The 19,145-nt window shown below is 39.5% G+C and overlaps 1 protein-coding gene across 4 annotated transcripts in view; it reads left to right on the forward strand.

Moving 5' to 3' along the window:
- SPART (spartin) overlaps window positions 1-19,145 on the forward strand; it is a 273,868-nt gene that overhangs the window by 204,020 nt on the left and 50,703 nt on the right. Inside the window, exon 1 of one of the 4 annotated variants that reach the window (XM_033410121.2) lies at window positions 5,970-6,068. The exons of 2 other annotated variants lie outside the window; for them this stretch is intronic. In XM_033410121.2, the coding sequence (XP_033266012.1) occupies window positions 6,008-6,068 (61 nt within the window). In that variant the 5' untranslated portion in view covers window positions 5,970-6,007. Of the gene's footprint in view, window positions 1-5,969; window positions 6,069-19,145 lie in introns of those variants that run through there. One more of the 4 variants, XM_033410112.2, reaches the window with a different exon arrangement.

Consider the following 19,145-nt stretch of genomic DNA (forward strand, 5'->3'; position numbering starts at 1 on the left):
GAGGAAATGGTTATGAACCAAGGAATGTGGGGAGCCTCTAAAAGCTGGAGAGGCAAGGAATGGATTTTCCCCTGGAGGATCCGGAAGGAACCAGCCCTGTGGACACCTTGATTTGAGCCCTGTAAGCCTCCTTTGGGGCTTTTGAGCTCCAGAACTGTGAGAGGATAAATGTGTGCTATTTCAAGCCACACAATTTGTGGTAATTTGTTGTTATAGTAGCAACAAGATAATGAATATACTTAGGAAATCTTCCTGTCTGGTGTTTTCAGTGCCAGGGTAGGATTGGTATGCCTGCTACTCAGCGCTTTATGGAGCTTGTACTATTGTCGTCTTGCTGAAAAATCTCAAAGTTTTTACATCATCAGGTAGATCTTATATCAAGTCCCAGTCTTTTCCTGAAGAGAACACAAGACGTCTTTGCAAACTAAATGGTTTAGAAATTTTCTTTCCAAATTCATAGCCACAAAGGGAAATTTCTCAGTTTTCAGTTACTGAATAGGCAATCTCTTTGGGCTTGGACAAATTTTTAATTACTCCTTGACAAATTAGCATTCCTGTATTAATGATGATTGAATTTCATAAAAATTATTTTTTAAAGACCTCAAGTGGGATGGACTCGATAGATCCTGAAATTATCCTGTTTCTCTAAAATCTTATTTCCAGGAGGGATTATCTTGTTTTACACAGTTTCACCAAAAGTATAAACAACCAAAATATAGTCTATGTTGTAGTTTCTTACTAATGGTCCCATTTTTGCCTCTAATACATCCTAATGTGATAATGGTAGATTTGCCTTTTGCTAAAATCCCTTCAGCCAATTTCCAATTTATACAGCTGAGACCAGAAGAAAATTGAACTTTTTTCTGCATGGAAGATTGTAAAGCTAATATCTCTAATGCTTTATGAGTCACATAAGCCAAAGTTAAAAATATTAAATTAAATATTAAATTTGAATATATTCAAATTTCAGAATTCCAGTGATTACTTGGGTTTCCTGATAGAGTTTCAGAAAGTGAAAAGAGCAGCCAATTCTATTTCAGGGGGCAGACAACTTTGTGTTACAGTTTAAAGAAGGTGATTTTTTTTCACAAGACTTTACCTATGGACATTGTTCAGGATGGATGTGGGAAGTTGTCTCAGGAGTCAGAGAAACCTCCTAAGAAAGAGAAATAGGGCTGTTTGGACTGAGGGTGGAGGAGGCTCCATTGTGTCTGGCCTTGGTGGCCGTCCTCAAACAACTTCCAGAAAATTAAAGATTTTGGAGAGCCTGGGGTCAAAAAGAACTCAAATGAAAATCAAATATAAACTCCAAGAATAGAAGGGAAAGGAAGAGAACCTCATACTTACCCTCATATGTTTGTCACTATACCCATAGGTCCTAGAACAGTGCTTGACTGGTGGTAGACACTCAGTAGTGTTTGTGGAACGCATGCATGAGTGCATGGGTGCATGAATACGAAAGGGGTTGCTTCCTTGAATAGTTTTCTAATAACTAATGACATGTCCAAATGGCACCAAGCTTATTCACTCCTTGTGGAGTCACAATCACTCTAAAAACATTTTTGAGTTGTCAGGATATATTATCAAGTCACGAATACTTTCATTATCAAAAGATTTTCCTCTCAAAGCAATGCCTTCTCCAGCTGAGCATATAATAATTTGTTGTTCTTTAGTAATGAAGAGTCACATTGTGGCTTGGTATGTTTCATAATAGCCAGTTATTTTTCAGACTGCATTGCAGACTCAATGGTCTAGGAGGGGAAAGAGGAGAGTATCTGGATCCAGCAGTTTCCTTGCAGTAGAGATGTGTCACCACAATGGGGATATAGTTATTTCCAACCAATATATGTCATGTAGTGTTCTTTATCATAAATGAGTTGAGATTTTTAAGAGATGAAGAATATGGTAAATATATAACTTCCTTCTAAATTTTAAGTATCAATATTTCTATAAAAGTCTCAATCTATTGAAAAAGAAGAGAATGCTATTTCAAGAACCGCCCCAGCCAGACTTCACAGATGTAACAAATGTGTGCTGGGATCTGGGGATAGTAATGAGGCAGAGGATGTGTGTTGCACTCTCATCTGTTCTGTCAGCCCTCACTGTTGACGGTGAACAAACAGGGCAGCAAAGTTGAGCCCCTATAGGAAGGAGAGCTAAGCCAGAGGGAGAGAATAGAGCATGATATACAATCCCCCAATCACAAGCAGAGGAAAAGTTAGGGACATAATTGGAGGGTGCAAGTATTAGGCAAGGTACCATTTCAGGCACTTAGATGAAGCCAGATTAAAAGAGAGGGAGCCTGATGGTCAGGCTGTTATCGGCTCAAGCATGATTCTGGCTCATGCAATAATGATTGATAAAAAAATTAAATGATGTTTTAATACATACAATTTAACCATTTAAAGAGATAATTATAACCATTTAATTGGTTATAATTAACCCCATGCACCACAGCTACCGAGCCCATGTGCCACAACTACCGGTGATGAGACTCACAGAATCTTTGGGGAGAAGGGAGGCAACAAGAGAAGGCTATAGTTTTTCGCGAGCAGCAAAGGCAAAACAAGCCCTTGACAGCTGTTCTCTCCCCAGCCCCCTTCCTGGCCCTCTGGTAGTCATATCGTAGAGGCCAATCCTTTATGTTCACTGCCTCAGCAACTCCTCAGTATGTGTACACAACTACATCACAAATCGCAAAAAAATCAAATCTAGATCAAAAAATCAAATCAAACTGATGAGAACAGCAGCTTCAGCCTCCAAGAGACACAATTCTTAGAAACTCCTCAGAGGAGTTCTGCTTTCACACAGGGTTCAAACAAACAGGAGATCTGTTATCTTCTTGACCTGAATACCTAATGAAAAGCTAAAAGCAAACGACATCTGTATTAGCTCAAGGTTGCAATTAAATGGAAAGCAAAATTTAGAACAACAGCAAAACCCTGATACAGATCAGTTCACAAGAGTCATGTAACATTATCAGCTCTATAAATAAATAATGCCCCTGGCCGGAGTAAATAAATAGGAAACATCTATCTTTGCATTATAAATGGCAATAGAAATGAGGATATTCACACTTACAAAAGGAGTGGCCACTCTAGTACCTCATTCTAATTAAAGAATAAAATAAAATATAAGAAATGTAGAAAAATTAATGTTTTGGTCAATCTATACTGATAAAAGTCATGGAGACATACTATACCTTCTGACCACAGCAATAATTCACAACACAGCCACTAGAGCCAAGGCAATGTGTTGAATAAGTTTTGTGTGACATTGGAATCTCTTTAGTAAGATATGATAAATGTTTCTGGAAATGTGAAATGTCAAGGATGTCATGAAGTGAGTGGCTTTAAAAAAACAATTATTTGACATATTTAAGTCATTTTAAAGGGAGGCTTGAAGTTCTGTTGAATAGATTAAATTTGACAGAAAGTTCTAATCAGAAGCATTAGAGGAAAAGAATTTTGGAAGCCTAAGATAGAGGGCAACAGAAGATAGTGAATCCTGAAGCATAGTCACCCTTACCCGGACACACCACCACCACCACCACCACCACCACGTACTGCGAATATACATGCAGGTTTTTAAATATGTCATTGACAACCATGAATGGGAGAGAAATGTTTTAGTGCCTGGGAGACCCACTGGGTGGCCTGAACTTGGAAAGCCTGTGATGAGCGGCTGGCTTCAGCAAGCTTGTTTGCAAATAAAGCTTGGCTCTTTTTAGAACTAGGGTGAAATCATCCCAGCCCATGCAATCAGCACCAGCAGCCCTCTGCTCTCTCTGTTCCCATTGGCCTCCTCCTGAGTCACTCCTCTTCCTGCCAAGACCCTCTTATGGGCAGGAAGGGAAGTGGGGAAAGGGGCATATAACAGAGGAGTGGACCTTGCTTTATCATCTTGAAAGAGGGCTGCTAAATAAGCCCCTAGAATTGTCTTGTTTCGTTTTGTTGAAATGCTTGCACTCTAACAAGACATCAGCCTTGATTCCTTATATTGGCAGATGAAAAGAGAATAGGATATGTACCCATATCTCTAGCATACGGTATCAGCTTTTTAAGAAATTAAGTCATCTAAGTACTTTTTAAAAAAATTATGGGTTTTATTTCATGCAAATAAGCACCCTTTCTTCCTCCTTCTGTGCTATACCACAAACTTCCCAGGGTAATTTATTCTCTAGATCCCTCTTAGAAGACAGGGACTGAGAACATTCATTACAAAGAAGGATTAATTGAAGAGCTTTTCCTTTAGTTAGTCCTGTAGGTATAAAACTGCTTCTATGTTAGTAAGGACTATCTACCCAAATACCACAAAATAAATTTTTTAAACAGAATCCTTCCTTCTACAATCTTGGGCTCCTATCCTGCTTAAAGCAAAGGTGGAAACTTGATACAAGAGACACTGTACCTCTAGGAACATGAGCTAAATGCACTACAAACACTCTGCCTCACTACCCTGGTTTGAGTGGCCTCTCATCCTTCCATTTATTTCCTGTTCTGGGAAGCGCAGGAGTTAAAAGTTTTGGACCACGATGGCTGAGGGATTAAAAATGGGTATGCTTGCTAGTGGCAGTTCTTAATCTGCTGCAAAAAAAAAAACAAAGGGAAAGTTTCATGCTAGATATTAAAATGCAAGCTTTACAGTGACTTGAAATCCTTTCAAGGAAATACTCAAGGGAACAGAGGAATCAGCCCACAATCGATTAGGAATAGATGGAAAGTGCTTTGACATGAAAAAAAAAAAAAAAACACCATCATCCTCAGGACTCACTGACAATTGGCAAATAGAGGGAGAAACGATTGCCTGAGATACATCATGACTTTAAGAGATTTGAAGAGAACAGACACTGGGGCTGTGTCTCCAAGGGAATTGTGCTAAACAGCAGTGGTTCTCAAAGTGTGGTCCCAGACCAGTAGCATCCGTATCACCTGGAACTTCTTAGAAACATTCATTCTAGGGCTCTGCTTTACCTACCTAGGTAGATGATTCTAATACTTGCTAAAGTTTGAGAAACACTGGAGTTACATTTTGGTAGGGCTTTCATTTCCATATTGTATCACCCATAGTTTGTGTGTGTGTGTGTGTGTGTGTGTGTTTAAACTTTAGAAGAGGATATTAACCTCTAAATTTTTGCTTGTTTTAATCCAGGGATGCCAGTGGCGGGAGTAATAAACTAAAAAGTGGGATCAGTAAATAACAGGGCTTCCCTGGTGGCGCAGTGGTTAAGAGTCCGCCTGCTGATGCAGGGGACACGGGTTCGTGCCCTGGTCCGCAAAGATCCCACATGCCGCGGAGCGGCTGGGCCTGTGAGCCATGGACGCTGAGCCTGCGCGTCTGGAGCCTGTGCTCTGCAACGGGAGAGGCCACGGCAGTGAGAGGCCCACGTACCGCAAAAAAAATTAAAAAATAAATAATAATAAAAATAACAATAAATAACCTTAAAATGATAGAAAGAAGGTCAATAGGAAAATATGCAAACTGCTTTTTTTATATTCATTTTCTTAACAGTCAATTGTGAGTCCCTTGAAATTCTATTGATTTAAAAATCATATTTATTTTCAGTTGGAAAGAACCTTAGGAACATCTGTTACCTTCTCATTTTACAGCTGAGGAACCTGATGGGGTAAGGAGTTTCTGACACACTTGTTAAACAGAAATTCACAATCCAGGTTCTGAGGAAGAGAGACGGCAGGTAAAAGTTTAAATTGAGTAGACATTCTTGATTTGGAAGAAAAATAAAATATTTAACCTCATTCTATGAAATTAAGTGGTTCATTTAACTGTCTTCCCCATCTCCTGGCTGCTGCCAGAGGCTGGTGGCTAAGACGGAGATCTTCAGAGGAACACATGCTCTCTCGGGAGGCCATCGATCAGCAGAGCAGACCGTGGCCCCAGTTGCAGCGCTGCCTTTGCCAAGGGAATGGAAGAGCCTTTTCACTCCCTGCTTCTTCCCTCCTCCATGACAGGCAGAGCACCAGCAACAGCCCTCACCTCCCTTCTGTAAATGCACGCTTCAAATCTGGAAGGAAATCTCAAGGAACTTGCCCAGAGAGGATTGCTCTTGAGTGAGTAAAGGAATAAACTTTATTATAATTATTAACCATTATTATTTTATTTATGCACGATATCCCTCCTTCTTTCATAAGGTATTTAAGGGGGGACTTTGTTTTTAAGGGCTGGGTATCTGTCCCGTCCGCTACCAGACCTCAACATCTTCACAAACCAAGGGGATGGAGAGTCAGACCTGGACCCATGTCTCAGTCCTTCCTACAGTGATGAGTTCACTGCCTTGCACAGAATAAGGGATCCATGAATATTTGGTGAATTACTGAGTGAATGTGAGAGAGGAATGAGGTAACTTGGCAGTGGAAAGCATACAGAAATTTTCCCATTTGTCAGATGACAGGGATAGTTCCTAAGAGTTGAATCCTTTGTTTTTTACCTTTAGGAGTAAAGATAATAAGAGTACATAAAGTCATGTTAGGATCACCCTGAAGTAAAGCATGACAAACCAGATCCTTATGTGTCTCTGCATCTGGGTGAAGAGATCTTCCACATTTTCAGGGAGGAAGGTACCTTGGGTTTGGAAATGTTCCAAGCCAGAGTCCAGGCAATCTTCACAATTGGGATGAGTTATGGTTCCAATTGAAAATGAAAACTCAGAGCTAACAAAAAAAGCAATGGTGAGATCACAATAACATTTGGAGACAAATTATGTTATATGCCATCATATAACATATAAGGCATCTGCTAATAGTATGAAAGCTCAATACCTATTATACTGAGGAGTATAAAACTCAAGTGTCAGATAAACTGTCCATTGCAGCACTCCTGATAATTGTGTTATTTTTCCTACTACAACTTCTATGATAGCTTTCAAGTGACTAAATGAATTAATATAATTTTTTTTTCATTCTGCCTGGGCCTCTTGCTATTTAAAGTCTTAATAAACAGTGAAGTAGACAAGATGTTGATCGTTGGGAGAAAAAAAAGATGGGAGGCAAATGACTTTGGAAGCAAATCAATAGCTGATTTAATTTAGAAAAAAATACAACTATTTAAATTTAAAAATCTGCAATTTATTTATATTTTTTTTACATCTTTATTGGAGTATAATTGCTTTACAATGGTGTGTTAGTTTCTGCTTTATAACAAAGTGAATCAGTTATACATATACATATGTTCCCATATCTCTTCCCTCTTGCGTCTCCCTCCCTCCCACTCTCCCTATCCCACCCCTCTAGGTGGTCACAAAGCACTGAGCTGATCTCCCTGTGCTATGCGGCTGCTTCCCACTAGCTATCTATTTTACATTTGGTGGTGTATATATGTCCATGCCACTCTCTCACTGTGTCACAGCTTACCCTTCCCCCTCCCCATATCCTCAAGTCCATTCTCTAGTAGGTCTGTGTCTTTATTCCTGTCTTACCCTTAGGTTCTTCATGACATTTTTTTTTTCTTAAATTCCATGTATATGTGTTAGCATACGGTATTTGCCTTTCTCTTTCTGACTTACTTCCCTCTGTATGACAGACCCTAGGTCCATCCACCTCATTACAAATAGCTCAATTTCGTTTCTTTTTATGGCTGAGTAATATTGCATTGTATATATGTGCCGCATCTTCTTTATCCATTCATCCAATGATGGACACTTAGGTTGTTTCCATCTCCTGCCTATTGTAAATAGAGCTGCAATGAACATTTTGGTACATGACTCTTTTTGAATTATGGTTTTCTCAGGGTATATGCCCAGGAGTGGGATTGCTGGGTCATATGGTAGTTCTATTTGTAGTTTTTTTAAGGAACCTCCATACTGTTCTCCATAGAGGCTGTACCAATTCACATTCCCACCGGCAGTGCAAGAGAATTCCCTTTTCTCCACACCCTCTCCAGCATTTACTGTTTCTAGATTTTTTGATGATGGCCATTCTGACCGGCCTGAGGTGATACCTCATTGTAGTTTTGATTTGCATTTCTCTGATAATTAGTGACGTTGAGCATCTTTTCATGTGCCTCTTGGCCATCTGTATGTCTTCCTTGGTGAAATGTCTGTTTGGGTCATCTGCCCATTTTTTAACCAGTTTGTTTGTTTTTTTGATATTGAGCTCCATGAACTGTATGTATATTTTGGAGATTAATCCTTTGTCAGTTGCTTCATTTGCAAATATTTTCTCCCATTCTGAGGGTTGTCTTTTGGTCTTGTTTATGGTTTCCTTTGCTGTGCAAAAGGTTTGAAGTTTCATTAGGTCCCATTTGTTTATTTTTGTTTTTATTTCCATTTCTCTAGGAGGTGGGTCAAAAAGGATCTTGCTGTGATTTATGTCATAGAGTGTTCTGCCTATGTTTTCCTCTAAGAGTTTGATAGTGTCTGGCCTTACATTTAGGTCTTTAATCCATTTTGAGCTTATTTTTGTGTATGGTGTTAGGGAGTGATCTAATCTCACACTTCTACATGTAGCTGTCCAGTTTTCCCAGCACCACTTATTGAAGAGGCTGTCCTTTCTCCACTGTACTGCAATTTATTTTTTTAATCATTATACTTGTGCTCAAAAAACTTACAGTGCAATATGTCAAGATTTTATATGTTAGCTTCAGTAATAACTGATTAGAAAATGTAAAACAAATATCTTTAATATATTAATAGCTTGGACTTCTCTAAATATTACATGTGACACATAGTAACCAACTGATTATCTTGACAAGGTGTTGTGGCCATGGCTTACGGGCCCAGCTGCTCCATGGCATGTGGGATCTTCCCAGACCGGGGCACGAACCTGTGTCCCCTGCATCAGCAGACGGACTCTCAACCACTGCGCCACCAGGGAAGCCCCCTGACAAGATATTTTAAGTTCTAACACTTTGGTTTGCAAATCTATTAGGAAAGCCATATAAATGACATTAGAAATAACTTCCTGTGGGCAAATTTTTTAAAGTAAGGACAAATAAAAATATCTTGGCTGGGAATCATGGAGATTGTGGGGAGGTAATTTTCTTGAAACTGAGTCCTCCTAAAACTGAGTTTATGAGTAACCTCTTAATCCAAAACTGTATTCTCTTTCTTGTCCTGCCCTTGTTCCCCTCAGGACTGAAGTATCAAAGGATGGGGGCAGGGGGGATTGAAACCAAGCAGGACCCTCTGGGGCTTTCCCAGTACAAAAGCTTCTCCATGTCCCCCGTTTTCTGTTTGTAGAAAAAAGGCTTTAGTTTCCTAGGCCTTTCCCTAGTTCCAAAGAGCAGACTCACACCGTTAATGACTAGAAAAATAGAGTCACAAGACGTCCTAGTTTGTCCTAAAGGAATATAGATAACAATCTGATGCATACTTTGAGTTGTTCTGGAGAAACTAAGACCCCCATCCAGGTGGAGGATGGTGACTACATGCTGATCACAAGCCTGTAGACCCCAGACTGGTTGGAACCAGAAGGTTGATGATCGAGATTCTGGAAACATGACCCTGTTACCAACCAATCAGAAGAGGGTCCATGAGCTGGTCACACATCCTACAACCCTCTCCCCTTTCACTGTCTTTAAAAACCCTTGCCTGAAAGCTATAGGGGAGCTTGGGTGTTTTGAACATGAGTTGCCTGTTCTCCTTGCTTGACACCCTGCAAATAAGCCCTTACTTTGCTGCAAACACCCACTGTCAGAGTTTGGCTTTCTGCACCGTGGGCACACGAGCCCTTGCTTGGTAGCATTCTGTTTCAGGCAGGAATTGATAAACATGATCTGAATGCTGAAATTCTCTCTGTTCCTTTTTCTGATGGCCCTTCTTCCTCTTTGATTTCCAGATTGGTTTTTGTTTATTTGGAAGCTCATATAAGCCCAGTGAGGGCAGGGGATATGTCTGTGTTGTTTATTCCTGTATCCTCAGCAGCTAATGTAGTTCCTGATGCATGTCAGTACAATGCAAGTTGGAGAAAGAAAGGGATAAAAGAAAGAATACTTTCTGTTTACATGTTTAAAATATCCTTGACTGGTCATTTCCTTGAAAGAAAAGCAATAAGCCTTAAAGTTTTACAGCCACAGTCATTGACTAGTGGTCAGGGTTTATGAATAGTAATATATGTATAATATATTGAATCTTTTTCTTGTTTATGATGTTTAAACTTAAACCATGTTGCAACAAGAATAGGGAATGCACTAACAATTTATGCACTGTAAATTTGCAGAGGCATATGATTATTCATGCTTATTCAGAGAATGTATTTTTGTTAATCTTAAAATAATTTTTATATTTGTGTCTATTGTGTTTGAACCAAAAATTCTTTAGTATATATTTAATTGGAATAGACCGCTACACCTAATGACTATACCATCACACTGTGAGTCAGAAGATGTCACCAGGGAACCAGAAGCTTCTCCTTTGCCTGCTTAGCTAACAAGGCTGAGCAAACACTGACATCTAACTCCCCCTTTGCTCTCAGATCCCATGATCTAAGAGGAACTCAAATTACACTATTTTAAAACAGCAAAAAAAGTGCATGTAAGTTCTCAGCCTTTTATAAATAATATATTTTCAGAACTCAGCTGCATTCAAAATTTCAGCTGGAAACTGAGTTGCATATCATAAATGGAGTCAGTACTTTACATGTAACAGATACTCAAATATTTGACTGATGCTTTAAAATTGCTGATCCAGAATTCCTATGCAGGCAGGAAGTTGGATTGAGAAGAGAACTATAAAATTATCTTTGAAATAATGAAGAAGTGTAGAGGCTTCCAGGGTGGGGCATAAGACAAGGGTGTTGGTGGTGGTAGTCCTGATGGCTGTGATAGTAGTGTGATAAATTTGTTGAAAGGATAGGATGAGCTTCCATGGTACTTGTGGCGTTTGAAATAGATCTAAGAAGCAAAGAATTGTGGAATGCAGAGTCTGTTCCAGAACAGCTGAAAGTGTGGTGTGGCTGGAGCACAGATGTAAAAAGAGGGAAGGAAGAGGGCTGAGGATGAGTTGGAAAGTCAGACCACATTTTATGGAAGGTCTTGGGTGTCTTTGTCAAGAGTTTAGATTTATTCTCCAGGCAATATTAAAGGTTTTAAGCAGGAGAGTGAAATGAACAAATTGCGTTTTAGAAAACTCTGGTCATAGGTAGAGAAGGAATTAGGTTAGAGAGACTGGAGAGAGGAGGCTATTGCAAAAATCCTGGTAAGAAATGACAACAGTCTGAACTAGGGCAGCAGTTGTGGGAGGTTTAAAGACATTTCAAAGGTAGAATTCACAGGATTTGGCTGTTGGTTCTGTGCAAGGAGTAAGGAAATCAGAGGATGAGACCTTACCCCCAACACAATGGGCACTCAAAAGCAAGGTGATGTGTCTTTAGTGCACTCATTCATTCCACAAATATTCATCAACCACCTATTCTATTGCAGGCATTGTACTAGATTCTGGTGCTGCAGAGATAAAAAGTAGGTAGATATTAACAGGCAATCCTCAGGAGAAGAAACACGTGAAGAGATGCTTGGCTTTCTTAGTGATTAATGAGATGTCCATTAAAACAACAACAAAAACATTTGGGGGGAGAGTCTGGCAGATTGATAAAAATAGAAAAGAATAATAATACCACAGTAACATATCCCAGTTTTATAGACTAGTGCACACACGTACACACACACACACACACACTCACACACTAACGTGTAGGAAATATGAAAAGTGTCTACACTATACTTGTTTATAGTGGTTCTTCTCAGATAATGAGGTTATGGTCTGGTGGCTTTTATTTAATTCCTTGTGCTTTTTTTGTACTGTATAATTTTATTTATTTTTTTAGATTTCGTTAAATTTTTTTTAATTAAAAAAAAAATTTTTTTTTTTTTTGCCTGCGTTGGATCATCATAGCTGCACGTGGGCTTTCTCTAGTTGTGGTGAGTGGGGGCTACTCTTAGTCATGGTGAGCGGGCTTCTCATCGCAGTGGCTTCTCTTGTTGCGGAGCATGGGCTCTAGGCGTGGGCTTCAGTAGTGGTGACACGAGGGCTCAGTAGTTGTGGCTCATGGGCTCTAGAGTGCAGGCTCAGTAATTGTGGTGCTCAGGCTTAGTTGCTCCATGGCATGTGGGATCTTCCCAGACCAGGGCTCAAACCCATGTCCCCTGCATTGGCAGGAGGATTCTTAACCACTGTGCCACCAGGGAAGTCCCTGTACTGTATAATTAAAATTTTTTTAAAACTATGTATTACTCCTATAGGCTAAAAATAACTAATAATGCTATTATTTCTACTTTGGAAAAAATGATAAAGAGCATTGATAGATAGTAGAGGGCATGGGAGAGGGAAGGGCAAGTGGAAGGGAGTTGGAAGCTTGGAGTATGGAGCGAGTCACTATCAGTTCAGCATCACAAAACATCAAGTGCAAGACAGCCCGGAAGAGTTTAGCACTAAGCCTAAAGGTAATAGGGAACTAGGTACAGCTTCCAGTCGGGAGAGAGACCTGGACCATGCACAGGTCCACTTAGGGTCAGCATGGAAAATGCACTGAAGGGGCTTGGTTAGTGGCTGGGAGATCACGTAGGAGGCCAAGAGGTGATGAGACCTCCCACGACATGAGGACCCTGGTCAAGTTAAGTGTGCAGCCTTTCTGTGCCTCAGCTTTTGTCTGTAAAGTGCAAATAATAATAGCAACTGCCTCAAAGGGGGATTCATCATGAAACAACAAATGAAGGTCAGTTTTCAGGACCCCTCACTTGCACCAGTCCAAGTATTTACTTTGTAAGTACTAATTTTGGTATTTGTAATTTTCTTTCTTTTTTTAAAATTTTATTCTCTTGTGGTAAGAACACTTAACATGAGATCTATCCTCTTAACAAAATTTTAAGTGTACAATATAGTACTGTTAACCATATAGGCACAATGTTCTACAGCAGATCTTTAGAATTTACTCATCTTGCATAATTGAAACTTTATACCTGTTGATTAGCACCTCCCCATTTCCCCCTCCTGCCAGCCCCTTGTAACCGTCATTCTACTCTCTGATTCTATGAGTTTGACTATCTCAGCTATCTCATATCAGTGGAATCATGCAGTATTTGTCCTTCTGTGACTGGCTCATTCCACTTAGCATAATAATGTCTTTCTTCAGGGTTCATCCATGTTGTACCATATTGCAGGGTTTCTTGATGCTTACACTTTTTTGTCCTTTTACTTTATAAGAACCCCTAAAACCGTACAAGTTTCAGGCCTCAGGAAGCTTGGAGCCATTTCCGACAAGGCTTAGGATCGCTCTCAGGATGAAATAAGCTAATCAGTTTTGGTTGGTACCTGCCATAGGAGTGTCAACTACTTTTATTATGTGGAGATGGAACGTGGATGATGGATGCATCTAGCCTGATCCCTGGGTATTCTGGCTGGGCTACAGGGTGCTATCTGCCCATATAGGGACTATTTCATTTTAAAATGAAGGAATACTGGTTCAGTTTTGGATATGGTGAAGTTTAAAGTGCAGATAAAATATTGAGTGAGAGTCCAGAAGTAGGCCGTGAAATGGTTAGGTAGAGAGCTCAAGAGAGAGGTTAGGGTTATCAATTTGAAAATTATCCAAATACAAAAGACAGTTAACGTCACAATTATGGATGAGAAGGTCCAGGGAGCATGTGAAAAATGAAAACTGGGAAGGGCTCGGAACAAAATTCTGGGGGATACCAATATTTAACAATGAGTCAGATTGTGATGGTGGTTACATGAATCTATATAATTTCATAGTACTGTACACTGCCCTTCCCCCCATAAGAGTGCATGTAAAAACTGGTGAAATCCAAGTAAGGTCTGTAATTGAGTTCATAGTACTGTACTGGTATAAATTTCATTTTTGATAAAGTACTATGGTTATGTAAGATGTTATTTTGGGGGAAAGCTGGGTGAAGAGTCCACAAACCAGTATTTTTGCATCTTTGTCTTTATTTCAAAATAAAAATGTTTATTATTTTTTAAAAACGAGGCTGCAGCAGAATCACTGTGGATAGCCTTGGACATGCCCATCTAGACAGGGCTGATCCAAAGTTGCTGGATAACTTGGAGTAAGATATTGTGTGCTGATATTTCATGCTTCTCTTGAGCAGCGATCTAATTTCAGGCTAATTTCAAAAGAATGCAACCAACTGCACAAGCTAAAACAACTGTGACATTCCTGCTACAGTCGGTCTCCAGCCAATAACAACCCTAAATCTTTACAGGAACAAAGAAAAGAATCAGGCAGAGGCAGAGAAGACTAGAAGGGAAAATTCTAGGAGGGGGTGAAACAAGAGGAAGTAGCCCCTGCATTTCTCTGTGGCTCTGGGTATCTAAGAGAGAAACACCTGTTCGACCCAACACCTGGTTTATTCCCAGACACTAGGAAAAAGAATTCTATTGCATTCAGACACTTCCATAGAAAAATTAACAAAGGAAAAGTAAAATCAGCTAGTTTTTCTTTTTGGTTGTTGTTGCTTCCAGAAAACATAAAAATCATTAATAATCTTTAGATGTAGCCTATTCTCATAGATCCTTCAGGATATAAGGATCGTTTAAAGTGATTTAGTGCCATGCTACTCAAAATGTGGTCTGTGGACCAGAACCACTGGCATTCCCTGGGGGCTTGCCAGAAATGCAGAATCTCAGGCCCCACCCCAGACCTATGGAATCTGAATCTGTTTTTTAAAGCCTTCAGAGGACGTGTATGCACATTGAAGAATGCAGAGCCCTGGTCCAGCCAATCCTGCCCTTCTACCACCTTCATAATCATCAACAGAAAATTAATAAAGAGGTCACTTCGTGCCAGCACATGGGAGAATAACCTCCCATACACAAAATGAGCAGTGGGAATAAAATTAATTTTTAAATTCCCCAGGAACAAAATCACATTTTCAAAAAAAGTCTTCCTCTTCCACATTATGGTCTGCTTTCCTGCTGCTGATTTTGGGTTAGCAGCTGAGAGGCAGCAGGCTCTGGAGATTTGTCAGGCACCAGGCAACCCCTGTGGGCGAGGGAAGGGCTCCCCCTATGGCCCCCGCAGCTTCCACCTGGCCATGGCCATGAGCTTCCTCTTGACTTTGGTGGGGAAGCTGCCCGAAGGGGGCTGGAGCACAGAAAGAGCCCAGAGGGGAGAGAGGAGTCAGGGATTCTACATCCTGGGATGTGTCCTGTCTGACAGCAGTGCCTCCTTCAGACTGTGGTGTTGGAATCCATTTTTTTCCCCCAACAACTGAGTCACTGCTGGACAGGTTGTTTAACAGAGAAGTAGCAAATATATTGCACTCAAGAGCTATGACTCCTGAGATCTGGGTTAGCCAAGCCCCTTCATGGCAGGTCACCTCACTGAGCCTCTGTTTCCTCTTCCATAAGATGTGGGTAGTATTTGCCACGCGTCTGCTGTGAGGGCTGGAGTGATAATAACAGCCACCTAAAATGAAGGGTCGTAGGGACCGCACAAGGTGATATCTGTCCAAGCATGCTGACACCGTGGAGCATCACACAGCATAAAATATAGTTATTGTTGATATTCATGATATCAAGAATTGATCTTAAAATCAAAGAACAAATATTTCGATTGTAAATATATCTATTGTAATCAGTATAGCTTGATTATAAGAATATTGTAATATAATTTAAAAAGTAAATAGTAGCAATAAATACTTAGTAAAGTTTAGAAAGCTTTCAGTTTTGGTTTTCCATCAGAATGAAAGAGGACTTTTGAAGGATGCAAGAATTTAAAAAATAACTATGGTAGTTAATGTTCCCTGAGATTTATGAACTATACTCTTTATGATCTATTAGGTGGAACCATATGAAAGTGCTTGTATCAGTGCTTCGTGTGGTTCTACCTAATATTTGCACTATAGTAAATTTTTAAAACGAAGGACAATTTCCTCTAGTGGTGCTTTTGTTTGAAAACATCAAGGGTTCTGATTCAGGATGTCTTTTTTGTTAGAAAGTTAAGAAGTATCACCCTTAGAAAGACAAATTCTTTTGACCATTTGAGGTTCTGCTTACTTTAATGCATTTTGTTCCCAAATGTTTGAGGTAATGCAGATGGCATGCATTATTCAGAAGATTGGAGTGGAAACATATACTTGGATTTGCTTTCAGCTGCAACCAATTACATTATATTAATGTTGAAATTGATACAGGTAACATTACTAAGTGAATGTGCAATATTATTACACGGTGAATTTTAGCTCCATGTTAGTATGTCTGTGCCTAAAGCAAGTATTAGAGAAATACAGCAACTCCCATGACATTCCTGGGCAGAGTAATCTAACTACAGATTTCCAAGTTATTACTGAAGTTTTATAGCCTGCATCACATCTCAAAAGTTTCTTTGTCTATGGAGGTATTAAATAAAGGACTACAGGGATAATAGGAAAGGGTCTCTTTGGGTTTCAGTAGTGACTATTCCAACACAACAAAATAAATATAAATGCAAATTTCAGAACTTAAGGGCAGGGGAGGAGGTTGGGGGGTGGGGTGGGGGATTCTTACCACTTCACGTAAAAAACTCTTTTATTTGACAAGTTGATTCACTTGCCTATATGGCACAACTCACTTCTTCAAAGATTTTCACAGATCTATAAAATGGAGAGAGTAATACCCATAGGGTGATGCTGAGAGTGAAATGATGCAATATGTATACAAAGTGCCTAGCACAATGCTCGGTACCTGGGAGACACTAAACAGTTGTTCGTTCTCTTGTGTGCAGTCCTTCTCCAGTGTCTCCCATCTCAGTAAATAGCACTTAGAGGCACAATCAGTTGCTTAACCCCCAAATCTGAAAAATATGCTTAATTCCTTCCTCTCCACCTCTCCTCCCCACTCCCCAACTCCAGGGAACTTATTAAGGTAGCTACAAGACTAATCATTCTGGGGCTGCTGGTTTAGTTTTACATGTTCCTTTAATAGCAATAAAGGAATCTTCTCCAAAGATCAAAAATGTTAATGTTAATTAATGTTAATTTAATATAATATATATATTAAATATATAATATATGTAATATTATAATATGTATTATATATTGTAACATTTTACAATTTGCTTTTTCTAATATTTATTTATTTATTTACTTATTTATTTTTGGCTGCATTGGGTCTCAGTTGCGGCACGCGGGATCTTTGTCGTGGCGTGCGGGATCTTTCATTGCGGTGTGCAGGCTTCTCTCTCTAGCTGTGGCTCAGGCTCTCTAGTTGTGGCTCACATGCTCAGTAGTTGTGGCACACGGGCTTAGTTGCCCTGCAGCATGTGGGATCTTAGTTCTCCGAGCAGGGATCGAACCCAAGTCCCCTGCATTAGAAGGCAGATTCTTAACCACTGGACCACCAGGGAAGTCCCATTATAATATTTTATATATATATAATATTCAAATCACCCAAGTAACTGCAAAGTAGCTACTCTGCATCTACATATTCAGCATCTACTATGTTCAAAGTATTTTTAAAATTTAACAGCATCTTAAATAGTGCTTACAGTATGCCAGGCACATTTAATTTAATGGAACAATTTTTCCTAAGCACTTTACACATACTAACCCATGAAGCAGTTATTATCATTACCTCGTTTTACCAGTGAGGAAATGGTGATACAGATGGGTAAAGTAAATTTGCCTAAGATCACAGAGCCGACATGACAGACTCAGAACTTGAACTCAGGCAGCTGGTTTTAGGGTCTCTGCTCTTAACCACTCCAAACTGCTGCCTCTTTGTAGGGTACAGAGTGTTGCGTACATTATCTTATTTAATGGCTAGCACAGTCCTCCAAAGTAGTTATTGTTATCCCAATTACATAAAGGTGAGAACTGAAGCTTTGAGGGTAAATTGCCCAAGTTTATGTAGGTAGCAGGTAATAGTGGTAAGGATTCTAACATGAGCCCATTTGAGAGTTCATGATTCAAGTATATGTTTATTTTTGGAACTAAATTGAAGAAACCACCAAATTTCTAGTCTTGGTAAAATTTTCTTTAGTAGGATGTTTCAGATTCTTCCAAAGGATGTCACCTCTTGGGAACTAGATAACCAACAGGACGCTGTGTTATAGTAGGAAATGCTGACGTTTTAAAGTCAAAGATTCCAGTTTAAATTATAGGTCTAGGGCTTCTCTGGTGGCGCAGTGGTTGACAGTCCACCTGCCGATGCAGGGGACGCGGGTTCGTGCCCCGGTCCGGGAAGATCCCACATGCTGCAGAGCGGCTGGACCCGTGAGCCATGGCCGCTGAGCCTGTGCTCCACAACGGGAGAGGCCACAACAGTGAGAGGCCCGCATACCGCAAAAAAAAAAAAAAAGAAAAAATAATTATAGCTCTACCACTTACTAGCCATGAGATTTTGATCATGTTACTGAATGTAAATAAACCTCATTCCATATGGCTTTTGGAGGAATTCAAAGATATTATATGGAAACTACTCATACTGGACATACAGTAGTAGTTATTCAACAAAATGTTAATTTCAACAAAATAATTCTGAAAATCTTTGGGAATCTTGACTTTGTCAGATACTTGCTGTGTGGTTTAGAATACATTACATAAACCTTCTGAGCTTTCATTTCTTCATCTGACAATTGCCTCCTTGTTGATTCATTGTTGGGGAGGTGGGGTTGAAATAAAATGGCCAGCAGAGGACCTTCCACAGAGTTGGGCTTCACAAAAATGCTATTTATTACTATCGCCCCAAATTTATTTTTTCAAAAAATTTAATACAAACTTTTTATCTAAAAGAATTAAACAAATTCCAAAAGTCCTTACTTAACTTACTCTGATGGAGTAATTTAGAGACTCTGAGAGTAGGCTTAATATATACACAGTTTTCTGTGGGCTGTTTTAAACTTGATTTTGTTAGCATTTTAATTTCTGTCACTTCAGAACTGCATAAGAAGCACCCCACTGTTACAATCAAGCCTTGCGACTAAATAAAGTTCAGTGATGCTTAGTTATGCTGTGTTCTGACACCACGGGACTTGTCTATATGTAAATTAAAATAAATAAATTTTTTGGATGGCAGAACTGGCTTTTAAAAGAAATAGGCATTCTCAAGATCTACTTCTGTCCTGAATGTGATTTTTTTAATAGCCAATAACTTTTTTTGTTGGTAATAACAATACTTAAGTGTTCCAGACAAACTGGGACTCTAGAAAAAAATAAATTCAAATTTATTAGATTTCTCATCTTCATATATTAGTTATGGC

This window comes from Orcinus orca, chromosome 18 (assembly GCF_937001465.1).
Source record: "Orcinus orca chromosome 18, mOrcOrc1.1, whole genome shotgun sequence".
NCBI classification, from domain to species: Eukaryota; Metazoa; Chordata; class Mammalia; order Artiodactyla; family Delphinidae; genus Orcinus; species Orcinus orca.